The 21,067-nt window shown below is 31.9% G+C and overlaps 1 protein-coding gene across 3 annotated transcripts in view; it reads left to right on the top strand.

Annotated features, from left to right (window-relative positions):
* The window catches only part of LOC113404892 (nephrin), a 238,106-nt gene that overhangs the window by 46,473 nt on the left and 170,566 nt on the right, over positions 1 to 21,067 (top strand). For all 3 annotated transcript variants that reach the window (XM_064219262.1, XM_064219261.1, XM_026645963.2), the window contains exon 4: positions 1,041 to 1,220. In XM_064219262.1, coding sequence (XP_064075332.1) covers positions 1,041 to 1,220 — 180 coding nt within the window. The remainder of the gene's footprint in view (positions 1 to 1,040; positions 1,221 to 21,067) is intronic.

A 21,067-nucleotide genomic window follows, 5' to 3' on the forward strand; every position in this document is an offset into this window, starting at 1 on the left:
AAGACATCTCAACGAAATTGCGATAATTAAGCTTAATGAAATTAAATTTTCCGATTAATCCCATCTTCCCCCTAATTACTGTAATTGAGGAGAATCTGGCAGAGTGTTGTTAGCGAAAAAAATACAACCGTTTTTTTTCTCGTCATAGTGCTTTCTCAGTCTATCGTATGTACTTTAGTAATTCTGTTTCGCTCACTCACAACTCAATATTGTTCATCAATCAATATATCGTGTCGCTGTTTACGTTACATAGTAATTATATTAGGAATAAACGTTTTACCGAAATGGAACAGAAGTTTGAACACGTGTATCTTAAGCAATCGCTGGTTCAAATCTCGGCCTTTACTTTTAATTTTTGTCATCTCACAACAACAGCGTAGGTAAACATCGCGAGGTTACATTAAATTCTCCCACACGGTTCCACTGGGTGCAATAAACTCTAAATCGTATATTCAAGAAGATACTCGCCCAGCAGTGGGTCATTTATTGCCGCATCGACACTTATCGTAAGGCCAAACATTGACTTTGATTTGCTGTGCTCCGATTGGCTTTATGTTTGAGTAAGCCAGTGCAATTACAATATCAAAATGTTATTTATTAAAGTAGGCTTTTAATAAAACTTTTTGAATCGTCATGATACAGTGTTAAATTAAATGCAAAGCTGGAGAATAAACCTACCGAGATGAACCGGGAAGAAACTCAGTAGTTACTTTATTCCGCTTTTTTATTACAGAGTATGTCAGAGCAGTACATTAAAATTTATATCCTGTCTAGAAATTAACAAACACTAAGTCCATTATATTTTATCATAAGTAGAATCTTCTTTTGAAAGATATGCCTTAATATTATCAATACAGGCACCTAATATATATAGTATCCCATTTAGCACTTGTTTCTCGTGGTGCCGGAGATTATATGTGAAGTCAACCACCTAAAATCAGCTGGTGAATCGCTCGAAGATTATACGCCTTCTCAAATTGAATAAAAACTAACCATATGTTTATTTAATAAATAATAATGATAATTATCTTCGTCCCCAGGGTTCTCATCGGTAATACCAGGCTACCCACGCTTCACGATGTTCGGTGACAGACGCCACGGTGTTTACAATTTACGAATTGTGAACGTTACTCTGGAAGATGACGCTGAATACCAGTGTCAAGTCGGTCCAGCACAGATGCACAAAGTGATACGGGCTAACGCCTCGCTGACTGTTATATGTAAGTAAATTATATATATACTAATTAGTACTACATAGTAAGAAGAATTAGCAATATAAGTAATTAACAAAACTTGATTGTTTATTTATAAAAACTATTTTTCGTTCAACGGTCCAAATTCCACGATAATTTTTATAGAAAAAGTGAAAAAAAATAATTACTGATTAGAATGTTTTTTAACTACTCTTTTAGTAGTAATTTTTATGTTGACTGTAACTAAAGATCGTCAACACAACAAAAAAAAAACAAATTTCCTAAGATAATAAATTCGAAAGTGAGTTTGTTTGTTTTTGTTTGTTACGCTTTATCTACTCAACAGATCATCGTGAGACGTAACCAACACGTGACTTCATCACTCGCTGGCTAAACCGCGCACGGATGTCTGTATGTTTATAAAAATAACATGCGGTTCCTTTTTTTAATAATTCCCGAAATTTCCTTGTAACTTTTGGAATATAAGCACAACGATAATTCCACCAATTTCCAAACGAAAACACAAGCACAGCGTATTACCCTTTGGTAAACAATAATAAAAAAAAAATGTTCAATAGACATTACCTAAGCGGAAAATCTTGTTCGGGAGAACGTGTTAAGAAAGTTTTTATATTAGAGCTTAACCCCAGATGAATCAAACGGGTCAGATATGTCGAGGATCTCGGTTTATGGCGGTTGAAGGGTTGCCTTGATAGGTTTTTGAGGGATGTGTCTGAGTATCGATATTGTTTTTATCTACTCTGTTTATAATGTAGTTTTTCAGCACGTGAGATAGAATTAGCTTCTACAAAGATGGTTAAGTACCATAAATTGTTCTTGAGTCAAAACATGGTATGTTAGTTTATTTAATATGGTGTTGCAGTGTTTTTGCTTGTGTCTAATGAAATGACACCAAATGTTAAAACATAAAGTTACCAAGCTGTAAAGTTGTTTTGTGAAAAAAGCTGGGAACCTTCTACTTATCACGTGATTTTTTTTTTTTTAAATAATATTTAAACAGAAATAGACTTTTTTTTATTCCACGCATTTCTTTATTTAGTATCTTTCGACGGGTTCTATTGTTATAATAAAATAAAAATAAATGTTCAAAACATTTTTTTTTATAATTTTCAATGTTACTTATGTTCAATTTTTGACTAATAATCGAACACTTCGATAAAATGTGCTCAAAAAACTGTTACAATCTAAAGAATGTACTCTTTACTCTAAGAAGTTATTCTACTTTTAGAAATAAATTCTTATAAATAAGAACCGTTTAATATACATAGGCAGAGAACAAATACAATCTCATTAAATCGAAAACAAAACATGCAAATGTGAACACAGAAAAACGTAAAAAAACTATCGACAAACGTCACACGTCCCAACCCTACGACCCGCAATAATAGGATGGCGACTATTTTACGACATCCTTTTATTCAAATTCGCTAGTTCCGTATCCAATAAGCAATAGAAGCTGATATATTTCTCCAAACCCTTACAAATATTGCGTTTTCAAATGCGTTTCTTGTATATATAATACTAGCAAAATGACCCAGACGCTTGAATACACATAGGTATGTATATGCCGAACGGTTGCTAGAGAAACTGATGTGTTACAACGCCATCTAGTGATGAGCAGTGACTACCATAAAAACTTTTCCATGAAAAATAAAACGTATATTTTATAAACTCACCTTCATAATGTTCAGTCAAACGGAGTCCAATTCTGTAAATATTAAAAATACATACTTCTTAACGAATATACATTAAACTTACACCAATAGAGCTCGATTTGGTGAAGGTTTTACATCTTAATATTACTGTAAAAAGAGCTTCGTTTGCTTCGCTTCTTAGACTATCGAAGTAACAAACGTGAGTATTTGTTTCAACGCTCTAACAATCAGTTTTGAACAGATCTATACGCGTTAAATAGTCCATTTATTTAGAAAGGTTATCTAAGACATTGATGCGACCGGCGGAGAAGTACTGACGCGAAACCGCGTGAATCGGATAGTCTATCACAAATACTCTTACCCGTATTTCTTTTTAAAGTAAAATGAGCGCAAATAAACGCTACATTCGCGCTGTAAACTGTTTGAAAGTTTAACCGTCAAGCATTCTCAAGATGTTCAGTGATTTGAATATCCACAGCTGTACCGTTAAAAGTTAACTTCAATAAGGATTACGTTTATTTTTGTGATCGTGTAATATCGTTGATATTGAGATATTGTTTCTTTTTATCTTGGAAATAATTTTAAAGGTCTGTGATTAAATATGTGATTTACAATTCTTAGGCTGTGCACATCAAGCGAGTAAAATTAGCACGGCATGGAGTCTAAGTGCCTCCTTACACCAGCTATGTACTTCCAACAATGGGATTTAAGATGTACGTACCCTTGTAATATACTTGGTGAAAGAGGTTTGTTCGAATCCGTCTGGATATACTCATTTTGGCACTTCATACACACACACACAATAACAGACATAACAGAGGCCAAGATTAGAGATATAGTATAGTTACCAAGGTTGCTCATTGATATGGGGAATGGATATCGATGTTTCAAGCAGTGCTAAGGTATTTGGGGGGTAACGAATTATTGTTTTTTGTTTAGTTGTACCGGCTTCGCTCGCGTTTTAGGGACGTTACACGTTAAAGAGTAGCATGTTTCTTTCATTGGAGTTACGCTTGGTTTAAAAATTCATCAAATTCGGTTCAGTGTGTTTGCCGTGAAATAAACAGACAGACAGACAGATAGTAGTTACTTCTCCATTTATAATATTAGTACAGATATGCACGTCTATAATATTGTACAATTAAGTATGTTACAACCGGGCACCGATAGATGGCGCTTATTGGAATTGTCACTTTCCTGAATCGCGCTGTCTAGATACTCGCTACTGAGTATGTATAGTTTTTTTTGTTTAAATAATTTAAGAATTGCTAATGAAAATAACAATTACAATTCGACACAGTTATATACTAATTTCAATATCAATTGTTGGCAATTACAGCTAGCTCTAAAAATTGGGTCGGCTACGTAAACATCAAAGATCAACACGATTAACAACTATCATTCGCTAAGATTAAAAATAATTATTATTTATATTAGACGGTCCATTGATCAGTCGCCTTTCTAATTATAAATAAAAAATATATTTTTAATAAAATTCAACTGTATCAAAAGATAAGAGTTCTGTTTGAAATGTAATTTTAGATTTCGTGCCACAAAGCACAAAGCATTGTTAAAGGAACAATTATTAAAAAAAATCTTGTACAAAAATTTTCAACAGACCTCCATCTTAATTCTAAATCACCCCATAACAATGAACTTTTACAGTCTTCCCTGTTTTGTATCTCACTATCCATCCTCTCTTTCTGATTCGCATGCGAACCAATATCCGTCCCTCTCACACAATCGTATCATAAAAATTGCAGAGTTCCTTCCTAAGTTACTGTATGTACATTTTTTAAATATTTATAAAATCGCTCGGGGGGTGAAAACATCGCAAGGGGTTGGTTTCCGAGAAATATAAAGAGATTGAAAGGGTTGATTGGACCGGGTATTAAAGAGAGAAGAATAACTTTGTACATCCTTCCATTTAGTTTTGTCTATCGGAAATGAACCGACAATGAGACTAGATCGTTTCACTGTGTTTTTGCTTTCCTTATCTAATTTAATATTAATGTATTTACTAGACCCCCCCCCCTTACCATGCAGATTATTAATAAAGAATATTATATGTTATTAAAATAATTGTTATATAGCATATATATTTATAACACTTGAGTAATGTGGCTTTCTACCAAGGAAAATATTTAATGTTGAATTTAATGTTAATTTAATTTAGGTTTGAAAATATTTAATATTCCAAAATAATGTTACAAACATTCACTCAAATGAACTTACCGGTTAGCTTATAAATGATAATTAACCATATATATTAAGCGTACAGAGAAATCCAAATATACATAGTTCAGTTTCCTTTATAAGATGGTAGTAACAATAACATATGTTTATAAAGTGGGTAGTTTTACTTTACATTGAAGCTCTGGCACAACAACCTAAGTACCAACGCAAGGAGAGGGAACGAAAAGGTGCGTCACGTAATGTCAGTCAATCTATCGATGTTTGGCTACTGGATGTGAAGAAGAACAAAATGTTTATACAAGACAAACATACATTGCAAACATAAATAATAAAAAAAATAAAAATGCAAAACCATAGGAAATATAACATTAACTAATGACTATAAGAAAACAACATAAAAAAAAATTAAAAGATTTAAAAAAAAATCGCAACAAATTTATATAAATAAACAAACAAAATCTTAACTTATGTCGTCTGCAATCGCGATGTGTCCCGAAAAGATGAACCATTCAGCTTTTATGTTGGATTAAAACCCAACGCTGATTTCCAATGGTACCGTTTGCGACTGTGTGTCGTGACAGTGTTGAATAAAAATTAATTATAGTTATGTAAAATAATAAGAACATTATATAAATAAATACGTTACATACCTACGTATTATAATTCATGATGACGTTTATAATAGAATAGCAATAAATAAATGCAAGTTTTAAAAGTAAATGCAAAGCGAACCGCAAAAATAATAAAATAATAGTTTTAAATTAATTATGTCTTATTGATACTGTATAATTTAATATTTATTAAATAAAATATAGTCTCGGAGCTTACCACGTACATATAAACAAACATTTTTTTTAATCACAGATCAACTATAAAATATAAAGATAAATATATGTTTATATAAAATATACAACACACTTCTTGTAATATAGATATATATAAACTACACGATAATAGGAAAAAATATATAAAACTAAGCCTGAAATAGTTTGGTTGAATAAGCTCCAAATCTCCTTAACAGGAGTGGAGGCCTTTACCCAATAGTAGGATATTACGAACCATTACAGCACTACTGTATTTAAATTGAACATCGAATGAAAACAGTTTATATTTTCATTTGTTTGGGCAAGATCTGAGAGAAAATTTGCTCGACGTTGTTTAAGCATGTTTTTTGTCGCGTAAAAATTTGGAAGAACTTCCAAAATTACAATTTTTTCTGATTTAGTAGCGTGAATGTAACCTTGAATGGGCAGGGAAATAATTTCGCTTGAACACAATATTTTAAAGTACTCCGCAATGCCTGTTACCGTCCACGATATAATATTCATTTCGAAACAAAAGCAGCTGAAACTATTGAAAATGTCATACAATTTAATCTTAAGAGATTCTTTTCGAAAATCTCTTTCACCATATAAAACTTATTTCACCAAGCAACTGGTAAAGATTAACTTCAAGTTAAAAAATGAAACAAGTAACAAACTCGATGTAAAAGTACGGAACACAAACGTAGTAGTATTGTCAACGCCTTAAAGAGGTTAATTTCCTACTACCAAAGACGAAAGTTCTCTCCTGTGACATGAAAACTCGGCTTTCTTTTTAAAGTTGAAACTTTTAACAAAAGCTTGCTTGTTCAAAACTTTAGGTAGAATGGGCTTGAGTCTGTATAAAGATAGTTTGTTTACTAGAATGAAGTTTTTATATTTTATAATGCGCCTTGTTTTATGGTAAAAGTTGAACATAATATGACGTTCATTGGACTGATTACACATGCAGTGAAAAAATGCGACTTATCGGTATTTATTTAAATCAAAATAAAAATGATTCAAAGAATCTTTGAAGTAAAAAAAGAACTGACATTTTATAATTCATACACAACGTACTCAATGACTGACACAAATTACTTTACTTTGGTTTATATGTCGAAGTGAAATATACTCGTTTTAAATTGTTGCCGTAAAATTGAGCTTTGAGCCTGCCAATCAGGCTAGGCTAGTCTCCACTAGTCAGAAATATCAAATGATATATTTATACGATAGGGTGAGTATATTTGTTACGATCTGACGTCTTAAACACACAATCACACAGAGCACCGAAAACTGTAACACGTGCCCCCCCCCCCATAGATACGTACGTGTAGATAAAGCCACAGATGAAACTAGTATTAAAATAAATTGACTGATTTTTATTTTAACAAACTCCGCTGGACATGATTTTGGTATTTCCGACTGATATTTCGAAATCCCCTCGAGGAATTAAAAGGTAGGATTTTTCGATAAAAAAATTGTCTACGTACAATATTTACGTTTTCTTGGCTTTGTGTATGCCCGTATGGGTAAGTTCTACCCACATATCTATCTATAGTCTACCGTCAAACAGCAATACTTAGTATTTTTGTGTTCCAGTTTGATGGTGAAACAGTGTAACCACAGGCACAGACTTTATAATCCTTATTTTAGTTTCTAAGACTGATGGCGTATTGACAATGATATGGAATGGTTAATATTTCGAACAGCACCAATGTCTATTGGTGGTGGTGGTCGCTTAACATCGGTTATCCGTTCCACCAACCATCCAACGCAGTGTAACAGCTTGGTGGTATTAGATCCAAACTCCCATCCCAAATATTGCTATTCAAATCCCAAGGGATTCATATCTGGTTTCAACGTTGGAATTGATTAGTTAAATAACTGTAAATCATGAATTCTCGTTCAAACAGTAATAAAAGTTAGTTCATCAAATACTTTTCCGACTGCATTGGTTTCTATTCGTACCTGTTAAAAACTAGTTTTGAAATACACAAATATTAAAACGAATTGTTTAAACGCAGCTTTGGTTGAATTTAAACCCTATTCTCATGACTGGAAGTCCATAATTGAGTGTAAGTTCCACAACACGAGATAGGAAATAGTATTACCAAGATGTTCCGTCGTATTACAATTATAACATTGTAGTATATCTTTAAGGGCATTGATTAACAAGTTTCGTTGTTATACGGAAATTATAATATGAAGAGTATCCATTTTTGGAATATTTAACGTCCCAACGTCAATATAATTATCGCAACTAGAAAACATACTGCTTACGTAACCAATACTAAAAGTGACGACTAAAAGAGGCGACGTTACTAGATACAAAAGAAAATTTCTTTTTACACGTCTAAATAAAGACACGATAATTCTTAAAGACGATCGTGTATTATAGTAGGGGAGGCGAGGATGCTAAATTTGCAGTTTCTAGAGCGTCATGGAAACTTATTGAATTCGAAAGTTAATGTTTTAAAAAGAAAAAAGTTAATTACAAGTTTTTAATTTTTGTGGGGAGGAGAGCGTGTCAGCCATTAATAGTATAAACGCGCTTTATATTTATGACAACCACTATACATTAATCTGACGATTAAGTCGAGGAGGCTGCCTTTAACAAGCGGTTGAAAAATTTAAAAAAAAAAAGTTTCTCGAGCGTTTCAGAAATTCATAGTATATGTATATTGAACCCTCAAAAGTGTCGTATTAAAATTTCTGACGATTTGGATTCGGCCCATAGGAATAATTAATTTTTTTTCTGTAAAAAAAAAATCGTGATCCTGGGATACTCCGGCGCGTCTGATTTTTATGCAGGGGGTTCATATTGATATGATAGTCTTCCTGAATAATAATCTGACAATTACATGAAGGATTATTCTTCTTCTGACCGATTTAAAGGAACTCTAGAAACAAGGTATACGTGTTCATATATAAAAAAGGTATAATTTATGAATAAAAAAATCAAATAGAGACCCGTATAGAATATACGAATGCAAATGTTAATTCTCATCTTCACTGGCTGATTCATCTTCGAAGGTTGATACCACTTCTTCAATTTCCTGGACATCCTCGTCATCTCGGGGTTCTGTAACCAGGAATGGTTATAATCATTATGTTATATTTATGTTATAATAGTATAATATATGAAATAAAACGTACCTAAATCAGAAGTATCTCCTAAAATGTCAGGTGTTATGACAATATCTTTATAAGCTTCAGGTAGTTGTTTTCCAAGGAACAAAGTTGGCTCCAATTTTCCATTTGTTGCTCGATTTTCTTACAGTAGGTTTCACTTTTCGATACTCCAAAACATGAATACACTTTTTTAACGTTTCTGGAGATTTTTTTTTTATTTTTTCACCTGTTACTTTTTTACAAAAAGCACACGTTATACTTAAGTCAATCATGATTATAATGGATGTAAGACTAATCACTTTAAATAGACAAAACACCACAAACACGCGAAAGCATCAAGCGTCTACCAAACACAAAAAAAGCCCCATGGAAACCGTCAGATTATTATATCTCTATGTTTCCTACGGTGTGTCTTTCGATTTAAAAAAAATTAGAAGCGCGCTCGAGTATTTCGAGATGACATTTTTCTTAACGCCACGCCCAAATCGTCCGATTATTGAAATATACACTTCTAAATGTAATTAATCTGTCATCACTTAATCTGACGCGCTCGCGTTTTTCAGAGGATCGATATTTTTTTACTAATCTGACGGGCTCTCCTCAACACACGCCCCCATACTAAGGGTTGATACTCTATAAAAGTATATTAAAGGGTACAAGGATTCTTCCTATATGTTTATCTGACACGATCGAGCTACTGCAAAAATCCCCTCTTCCCCTCCCCTACTATTATATGCCTTCACAATTTCGTACCATTTTAACATCAGATAAAAGTATAATTTTTTCAAGGACGTTTTTATTTTGACTTTGAAATATATTCAAGTATTGGAACTGAACATTTACGCACAGATTTCACAACACTGACAATAATATATGTAATTTTATTAACAAAAGTACGTACAAAACCTAAAGAATACACTGACAAATTGTAAATAACAAAATATATTGAGGATAAATAACTATAAATTGTCACGCAATAGAGACGATATAAAAGACTAAACAAATCAAGCCAACAACCGACCAATAACAACAAAGGCGTAGTAAATTATATCAGACGTAGTGCTCAGGGATTGGATAAACAAGACGTGGCCACGGAATATACTTGAAGATGATTCGGGAATTCATACAATAATCACATTGTTATTAACCTAATTCCTTTGATACATACGAAACTTATAACCTCATTCATCATATTATTATGATAATTTAATCAAATCTCCAATTTATCGAGATTAGCTCAATTATAATATATGTATTTATAAAAAAATCTTAACATAACACCTTAGTCACCAATGTTAAATAAAGTTAAATATTTCCTCGAACGCCAATGTACGATACGCGTTTTTTTTTAAAGTTTCTCATTTTAAGAAGTGACTCAATAATATTAATATATAGTTCTCGTAAGGTATCTAATACAAAACTAAACTATGACTAATTTAAAACTAATTAATTCTACGATTGATATTATTGCGCAACATCTTATTTTTTGCCGCTGCGGATGTCGGATTAATCAAAGTGATGTTTTCGAATCCTAACGTCCTGTCTGGCAACTCACTTCGGACACACGTTGATATGTGAAACACAACGTCTTTAAAACCCGGGCAATCAGGGCAAGTGGAGGAGGGTATTTTTTAAGTAAAAATGCAAATTTATTTAACGGCATGTGTACAGAGCGGAGTCGGACACGTTAAGAAATGTTCTATGTTTTTATTTTAACATGACATCTTAGTAGACCATTGTTGGTCGCGCATTGGCGTTGTAAGGAATGCTTAATATTTCTTGCAGAGCCAATGTACAATACGCGTATAGACATTGGCTCATCAGATGGTCCATTTGACAGCCCAACTATTATTAGGAATTTAAATATATAGATATATAAAGACCCTTCCAATCTGAAAAAGCCAACATGGAATACAGAATATTGATGTTTGGCGATACGATGATTAATGAATGCGCAAAACGTTATCTAAAATTTAATATACACACGTTTAATGTATACAAGTAGTATGGTAGGGCTTTGTGTAACCCCCCTGGGTAGGTACCACCCACTCATCAGATATTCTACCGCCAAACAGCAGTCCTCATTATTGTTGTGTTCCGGTTTGAAGGGTGAGTGAGTCAGTGTAACGTATGGTGGCGCATTGGTGATGTAAGGAATGGTTCATATTTCTTACAGGGCCATTGTCTATGGGCGGTAGTAACCACTTACCATCAGGTCGCCTTTTTGCTCGTCCGCCTACCGATATCATAAAAAAAAATTGTTGTTGTTCCTCAAGGATGTTGATGTTGATACTCAAGGTTCATTAAGATGTTCACTTACATCAAACTATTTATTAAATAAAAGGCATGTACTGACACGAGAATAATTGAAAGCATCAAAGCTGTATTGAAAAACAGATTAATAAAATTACTCCTGTTTCAAGACCAAATGTTTCAGCGTAGGAAAAAGAAAAAGCCGCGCTTAATGTAAGTGAAACTACTAAAGTAGGTCAATTTGAGTTACTAGGCAAATAATTGTCTAAACGGTATTTCGTGTTCTCAAAATGAAAAAATGTAGATACATTAGCCAACGTCTTTGTTTATTTTTTTGGGCCCATACATGCTAGTTTTAAATAGCAAACTGTTTAAAGTACAATTTTAAATAGCAATTTTTTGAGAATTCCCCTAGTTCTTTGGTTTGTTTTTTACATTCAAAATTATTTCATTTTGATGGTTTTCTGCTTCTTTTGGTCATGAGATGGTACTGTATAACAATTCAATTGCGCTTTCGTTTTGTTTAAATAAATTTATAATGCAAGTGCAAGTTGCACTTTTTTTGTTTTTTTGTTTGTAAATAAAGTAAATGATGAATGATTCTATATACAGTAATTTTATTAGAATGGGGCAAAACTTAAGTACTTCAAATATTTAAGCAGCTTTTATGTCATAAAATGATATCGACTTTAATATTAACAAAATATGATGTTGTTAAAAACAATTTCCATTACACATAATATAATTAGATTTCAAACTTAATAACACAGAACATAATTCTATATAAGTTTGAAATTTTAATTGAAATAGTTTTAAAGTTGGCGTCAAAGGCGCTCGGACACTGGAGGTTCTTGTTTTACACTCCAAAAACTATTGAAGTTAGCGGAGCAGTTATTCGTTAAAATTTAATTTAATGTATGATCAAGTAGGTATGATCAATATAGACAATTATTTTGTCAAAGAATTTGCCAATCTTCCAGAATAAGGCTCATAACGGCTATTAATAACTATGACAAAGCCGAAGGTTGCTTGTATTTGAAGACATTAAATTAAATTGAATAACATCTGATAACTTATAGTTTGTTATTCAGGATTATCTTTTTTTTCATTTATATGTATAGTACTAATATTCATTTAGACAACTCTTTAAATATTTGACGATATAAATAAAAATATGAATTCGGTTAAATTACTTTATAATTGAGTTTATTTTATATTTTGATGTATTTTCAATTTGTTCATTATCGTCTTTCATAATTAATATTTCCTTATAAAATAATGTTATATTAATTGATTAATAAAAGCCGTCTTAATTAAATGGACGTGGAAAACGTAAAATTTACTTTTTAAGTATCATCTTATGGTTATTAAATTCCTTTATTAGTGATTTTAAATAGAAATGGATATTTTGCTGTTAAGTTATTGTACGAAATTAAATTCCTAGAAAGTGTTCTTTTGTTGTAAATTTCGAGTTGTATTACCGGATATTTTTATCTGGGATGGTTACCTTGAGTCACTCTCGAGTCATTCTTCAAGATTCACACGCTTAGACCTCACGAGCTAAAGCAAATGCTTACCACAACCTATGACTGGTATCACTGATTTTTACTGGTTAGTCAGACTAGTCTAGTTTTACCTCATTAAACTCGATTTACGTGGGAATCATGAAAGTATTATCCAGCACCAAAAATTCTCGATCCTTCAAAAATAACTTCGTTCCCTTATACTGTTATCAAACAAAAATGCTCTGTATTGAGCTTGAAGATGGATCGGACCACTATAAAGGATAGTAAGATCTGATCTCCCATTGAGTGTACCATACGTCATATTTCACAAATACATATAAATGAAGTATCATTCTCAGGCGAACAACAGACGTTTCCCAACAAAGACACAGTGCTAAAGTTAATATACTATAGTTTTGGAGAATTTCACGGGTCGAGAACTGGAATAGTTTAAGAGTTTGAAGGGTCCCAACCTAATTTGCCTTAACTGAGATGAACATCAAATTTATCCATATTTTAGTGTGCTCCATAACTTTCATTATCTTGATGTTATTATGTTGAAACTGCTCTTGTATTATTGCTTTAAATATTACACATTTTAATAGTACTAATACTAGTACACGAGTAATGAACTTTTTGTATAATTTAATGTCGGTCGTTATGATATGTTGGTGAAATGGCACTTGGTCAGAACTGATAAAAGGAAATATATTTTATGTCAGTTAAAGCAAATGGTAAATATATATAAATACCAAATATTATAATTATATCATTTCGTTCCTACACGTTATAACCATTTGCTGTTTTTATATACTTCAATATTTTTCTGGTCAGTCCAAACGCAAGACATATATTTTTAGAAGAATTGTAAAACAACAATGTTAATAAAAGATACCTTTTTTTGTTATTCAATAACTTAAAAAAAAGAATTGTATACAGTCTTCAAAAAGTCCTAATCTCTTAACTAACGTTTTATTACAAAAATATTCCAAATATGAAATATAAATCTAAAGATATGAACAGAAAACGTACGGAACCATTTATTTTTCTAATCCTCAAAATCTCCAAGCGTTCTGCCCCCGCTATTATTGTGATAACTTCAAACAGGATTAAACCCTTTGAGGGGAATCCATCGCCATCTTTTATGCGAGTCCTGATAACTTCGCAAAACAGCGGATAATTTCCTTTGATGCAATAGACGATGTAACCAGTAGGTTTCTGGGTCAGATAATATCATTGTTGTTCAAAAGTTTATAACGATTTGCCAATTCTGTTACTAGGTATGCCAATCGTTTACAAAATAAACAATCTCTATTTATTTATGAATAACATTACAGAATTTGTTATTTTCTAATGTTTTCTCTTGCAGATTTAAATTTTGATTAAGTAATTCTTATTGGTCAAAATTATGTCAATTAATCTAACCGAGAAAGAATATTAAGTATAAAATTACTCTTACTAAGTTTTTTTTATTTCACGTCAGTTTCTATTTACTCCTTGATAAAAAAATACTGTGTTCAGTACTACATATGTATATATAGTTCTATCTCAGTTGCAGTTATTCCAAGTTTAGAATGTGTCTTTCGAAACTTCTTCTAAATTACCTCTATAACTTCAACAGTACATCCCTGATTCAACTTGAACCTTCACAGATGGAAACTGCACTTGCCTCGTTTTCTTTTTTGACAATTATAAAATAATCCTATATTTTTAAATTAGTTTTATATTTGATTTCAACTTATATAACTCGTTGGTAAGAATTTGGTGTGGTGGTTATTTGGCGTCTTTTTTTATATTGTTTAATTTTGCTTCAAAAGCTGTACTAGATTTAAATGATCGTATGCTTATTATACAATTATAAAATTATACTTGACTATGAGCTTCGGATCGATTTCGGTCATAGCGACTCATCTCATAGGAGAAATGTCAGAGTCGAATGTAAAGTTTATAGTGTTCAAGTGTTTGCACAAATAAAGGTGGACGGCAAATCCAACACTATGTACAAGAATGAAGTGTAAGACTAACAAGTTAGCATGCTTTCTGGTTTCCACACTGCTCTTTCAGTGTCTAACTTGCATACATCAGGCTAGTACTAAGAATTTTTTGATAGATAATTCCAATGTCACTATACCGGCCTGATCAGAACTGCGATCCCAGAACCTCGGGATCTGCAGCATTATAAGCTAGCCACTGGACGAACGTTACATAATTATAGTATAAATTAATCTTATTTATCACACAAGTAAAAGATCCATCTTTATTTACAAATATAACTTGCAACGGAAACTTAAATGGATTTAAACATTTAAACCTTTTTACAATTTCAAGTGACTTTTTAATATAAATGTCTTACTTTATACATTTCGTAACGTGTGCTCAGCGCATTAGACTGTCTGTTAGATTTCCCTTAGGTCCCAGACAAAGCTAGACAATACCTAGCAGAAAAGGTACGCCTGAGTGATTATGTTAGCTTTTCTAGTACAAGTTCTAATTTCCTAATAAATTGAAAATGTTGAAGAAACAAGGTGAATTTTATAAATCACTCGGCGAATCCTTATAAAAGTTACGATCTAAAAACTTTATGAATATTTATTCCAAAATATCAGATGAAATGTAGCTATAGGATGATGTGAAATGCGGCATGAAGTATTTCGTTTTTCATGAGTCAAGAATTTTTTTAATGGATAAATGAGCTCCAATAATAACACACGTCTTCTCAGTTCACTTGTTCGAATAAGAATATGCTGTAAATACCTACATGAAATAGCTTATCTCTTATAATATATCTGTTATTATCTTCAATGGAAAAGAAATATATTTTGTTTTAGATCTTATTATTAACAGTCTGCGAAAGGTATGTTTAGAAAAAAATATCACAAACTCAATGATAAATTAAAACGCTATGAATTCAAATGAAATAAATTCAATTCCAGTACTAAAAGAAGAAATTTATTGTTTTTTGTAATGAAAAGAATCACAAGGCCTTATATTAATTTAATGAAAACTAAAATTTTACATAACGTTTCAGATTTTAATATCAAGTTTACAATTTAAGCGTATTCTTGTTCTTCTAATTAATCTTATTATGGAATACTAATCTCATTTTAAATGTTTATTATGATCATATATGGATATATAGAATACTTTGTTCCATATGTTAGTACCATCATCCACTGCTATTAGAAATTTTACTCCCACACATGAATAACTTACATTGTCTTATTTTCCCATGACACCCGTTACAACGTGAACTAACTGTTCGTTTGTCTCATCGTGATCTCTAGTAAAATATTTGAATTTGTCTTCATCTATATTTATGTTTGCCGGTTCACTGTCTTTATCTTTGAATTTAGATTAGTATTTATTTGCATGAAATGAGAGTTCCTTATCAACGTCATTAATCTTTGCAATCGCTTTAAGTGAATATTCTATATGTTTATTGCTTTTTAGAGAAGATTGTCTTATATGTTTTTTAGTCATTAGTAATTCTTCTACTGAATTATATTTATTTAATAACTGTTTTATTTAATTAATGCTCTGGTGTATAAATTATCTACGTACATTAAAATTCCCTTATGTATAATATTTCTAATTTAACATCGTAACGGCTTTACAACTTTATATAGTGTGTTCAATTTAGCTATTTATTATGTTGATCTTTTTCCTCCTTCTCCTCAAAAGGCAGAGGAGGTCTTTGCTGAGCAATGGGGCGTTATCAGGCTGTTACTTTTTCATATCGATCTTAACCTCTCGATATTTAAGCATATGAATAATTGTCCTCCATAAAAGAAAAATAGTTCTCGTTCTAACAAAATAACAATTCAGATATATATTAAATATGAATAATACAGGTATATATAACGCTCCGAAATTGTTTTTTTTTTCTCGATAGGAGGGAAACAATATCATTGTAATGTAATAAACTTAAATTACACGTTGCTTTTGGAACTTTTATTCCTTATCTTATTATAGCGATAAATATTCATAGCTGTTCATAATATTATGATCGACATCTGCTTGGTATTAAGAACCCTGCAATGTGTAAAATGGTATCAAAAGGATTCGGATCACATGGTGATTTGCCTGATCTTAGTAAGGAGAGCTTGCATAATAGCATTGTAATAAAATTGGTTAATGCCAAGTGTCCAATTTATGAATGCAAATAGCAAAAAAATCCTATAAAATAATAATAACTGGTAGGTTGAGATAGGTTAACTTTATTCTACTTTGTTGGAACTACGCAAATATGTAAGTGTCAATAGACTTGACATATCAAACAATTTTGGTAAATAATAAGCACATTGATCAAAACAGCGTAGAATGTTGCAAGAATGCTAGCAGTATTTTTCCGTGGAATTGCAATGTCGGTTTTCAGTGCGAAAACGAACTATCCTGTCATCCGTGGGAGCGAAACGGGGTATTGAATATCTAGTAAAATTTTCTAAAATTTAAGTCAGTCAAATCGTTACTCAAAATAAAAAACGTAAGACTTAAATATTTATCATCTAAAATATACCACCGTTACGGAAAAGGAAATACCTCAAGCCTGATGAGAACCGGAAACTCAGCAAGCAACAGTAAATGGCACACATAATTTGGAATAAAAGAGGTATATTCTCACTTGCACGTTCAGCATTTTCCGCCACGGCTCCCTCCCTTAATGCCATTTCACGGAGACGGGGCCTATGCGTCGCTTGTAGCGTCTCACAAAAGGGCCTGTTCCCGTTTCTAGAAAACTAACAATTCTTCAGGTCTTTTGCCGTCAAATGAATGAATTTTCATGGAATGTTTTAAAGAGATTAATCTCTGTAAACAACGTTATATAATATTTGTATATACAAACGCCTTATCATTTTTATTTGTAAAATTATAATGTTGTTCTTACATTATAATTTACAAACCAATCCAAATTCTATTGAAAACTATTGAAACAAATTGAATAAAACTATTACAAAACATGGATGAAATTTCAACGTGTTATAATGTCAAAACAGTATGTAAATGTCCCACTGTTGGGCTAAAGCCTCCTCTCCTTTTGAGAAGAACGTTTGGAACTAATTCTACCACGCAGCACCAATAAGATACATGCAGGTTTCCTCACGATGTTTTTCTTTCGACGCCGATTACGAAATGAATTATAAGCACAAAGTAGGCACATGTAAATTTAATTTTGCTTGTCTGGGCTTGAACCCGCAATCATCGGTTAAGATGCACGCTTTGGCAATCTCGCCTCAACGAAATTATACGGAGATATCTATAAATTATACTCAATACACATAAATACATGATACTATTGATTTAGATTATCACACAATGTATATGTTTGTGAATATCATCTTCTTATCTGATAGGAGGCTAAATATCAGATGCATGATTCCATTGTGAAACGTTTTCAAAATCGTTAACTTTCAAAGACGACTGTTACTTCTTCATAACTGAAGATCGTGCTTGTTCTCAAATATCTTCACTGATTGTCTAGTTTTCACATCACTCTTTCTCCAGCTTGTCTCAGACCAGTTTTGAAGTCCCGAGTTCTATACTACGTATACTGATATTATAGTATTATTATTTAAAATTAAGTATCTCTACACGTTTAAACCGCTGAACTGCTTTAGATGAAATTTTGTGTAGAAAAAGTTTGAGCCCAAGTCATAGGCAATTTCTTTATCATTCTCTTCTAGAGAGGTGACGGTGTGCGCTATAGGTAAAGGTTTAATAATTTCGTGTAGGTTCAGCTAGCGTTAAGATATTTATAGAACAACAAATAAAATAATTAATTATATTTTAACATCACTCTTAAATTTTATTAACATAAATGGTTTGTTTTGAATTTATTCTTGAATTGTTTATAAATTAAATATGAAGCGAACTTTGAACTTCGACGAAGAAAATCAAACAACTGTTTATAATTACCGTCTTCTGTTCTTGATTACAAAGGATGAATTAATCGTTTGCTCGCTTTGAAGATATGAAATGGAATCTTGCCATTGAATCCATCGGTCTATTAAGTCCAAATTTAATGGACCTAACAGATCCTCTGTCTTTGTTACGGCTGGTTGTTCTTGGGGGTACTTCAAGTAAGCATATAGAAAATAATTATAATTATAAGGATTACTATTGTTTAATGTTTGCATTTAAATTGGTATACGTTAATCACGCTATATAATATTAATGATGTTTAATTTTGATACGAAATTAATAAAAAAATGTTTTTTTTGTTTACGAAATATTATATATTAATACAGACTAAATTTATGTTATAGTTATGAGTTTTACTTTTTGGTAAAAATGAATGAATTCAAAAGTCACTCGTCAGATCTACCAAACAAAAATAATTAGTATTGTTGTGTTCCAGTTTGAATAGTGGGCCAGTACAACAGGAACAAGGCCACACACATCTTAGTTTCTAAGATTGGTTACGCATTCGTGTTGTAAATAATTGTTAATATATCTTACGTGCCAATGCTTATGGTTACCATTTACCATCACAAAATATATAGCATAATCTCGTCTTATACTATATAGCTCCTGTACTATACATAGAACCATATATACTTAATTAATACACAATTTACAATACATAACCTTTATATAATATTTACACCGTAAGCCACCCAAAATACTCTGGCCGTATCCATTTGAGTTATATATTAATTCGGTGGTTAGCAATAAATTATAACTGGAATTAAAATTAAATGGACTACATAAAGATGATTGGTTGTTTGAACTGAATCACATGCTATCACATAAGATACTAAATAAATAGGAGGAGTAGTATCTCATGCTCTAATTTTATACTTCTCTTGTAAAAAAGTTATATATTTATTAACATTAAGTCCTTAAATCGCTTGTTCGCTTCAGCTTTTTCCGCAGCGGCTCCGACTCATAACATTGCTTCTCTGATATGGGACGGGGCCAACGTGTCAACGTATATGGCGTCCTCGTTACCAGGGATCCAATGTCAGTCCATCAAATCTTTTACCTTCTCTTTTTCGCCATTTAATGCTAAATTTCTTTCAACAAATGCCGGTTTCCCACGCGTCGATTCCAATCTTTTAAAATGTTACCATTTTCATCAATAATGATCGCTAACTATTTTTAATTATATAAGAGTTACGACTTTTGCTTCATAACACTCGAAAGACAGTAAAATTTAAAAAAAAAAATTCAATGAATATTATCTCAGTCAGAACACATTACAATGGTTACAAATGCCACGACGGCTGCACTTAAGAAAATGTTTACATTAACCACAGGACCGTGAAGAAATATGTATTATAGTTCTTATTGTGTAGGAAATAAAGTTGGAATTTTAACTGTATTTAGAGATAGCATTTGTATCGCGCAAGATACATATTCGCCATTGTGAAGAAGGAATTGATGATGCGTTCAGTAACATAGACACGACGATAAATTTCTACAGTAATGACAATTCGAATTCAAATGTGTTCGAAATTTCGAGAAAAATACTTTTATTTATTTATAAATATTAAACTAACATAATAACTAAATACACTATCCGTGACAATCAACCCTTGAAACAGGAATCAAACTTAAATTAAACTGTATACGTTTGTGCTATTTCGTAGCATGCTTAATAAAAAATCGATGATAAGCACGTCATATATTTCCTTTTTGCACCGTCGTTTATGTCTTCAAAATAAATTTTAATACTGCGAGGCTGGTTTATTCAGAAACGGTCAAACACCTCACGGACAAGAGTACGTGGTGAGGATTCGATTGTGCTTCTGTTAACATTGAAGTGCTTCGCCGTCTTACGAGTGCTTTCATGTGATTCTAGATACTATCTGTGTACTGGATACATTTACAGGCAGTTTCTAATACAAATCATTTAAGCGTTGCGGTTCTAAAAATCCCCAAAAGATTTGTTTATGTGTCATAGTTTACCATTGTTCGCATATGTGATGGAATCTTGCAATATGATCTCTATGTGTCTTGACTTTAAGATTAATAGTTATCTGTCAAAATTATTTAAATAAAACAAGGAATTGAAACACTTCTTCTTCAAAATTTAAATTTGCTCTACGTAAATTATTAGTTCTTAGTTATTTTCATAGATGGCGTTAAGTGTATATTAAATCACGCTGACAAGTTGTTATTCTGTATTTATTTATGAGATATGACAATCAGTTGTTTTTAAACTTCAAGGCTGATCCTAGTACTCACCCCACATCCGGTGACGCTGTAAAGCCAGTAGAGCCAACGATGGATATAAAACAGACACAAAAAAACCTGTTTCTAACTAGTTATTCGTTCGCATCGTACAAAAAAACACATTATACTCCTTT

Source organism: Vanessa tameamea, chromosome 27, assembly GCF_037043105.1.
Source record: "Vanessa tameamea isolate UH-Manoa-2023 chromosome 27, ilVanTame1 primary haplotype, whole genome shotgun sequence".
NCBI lineage: Eukaryota > Metazoa > Arthropoda > Insecta > Lepidoptera > Nymphalidae > Vanessa > Vanessa tameamea.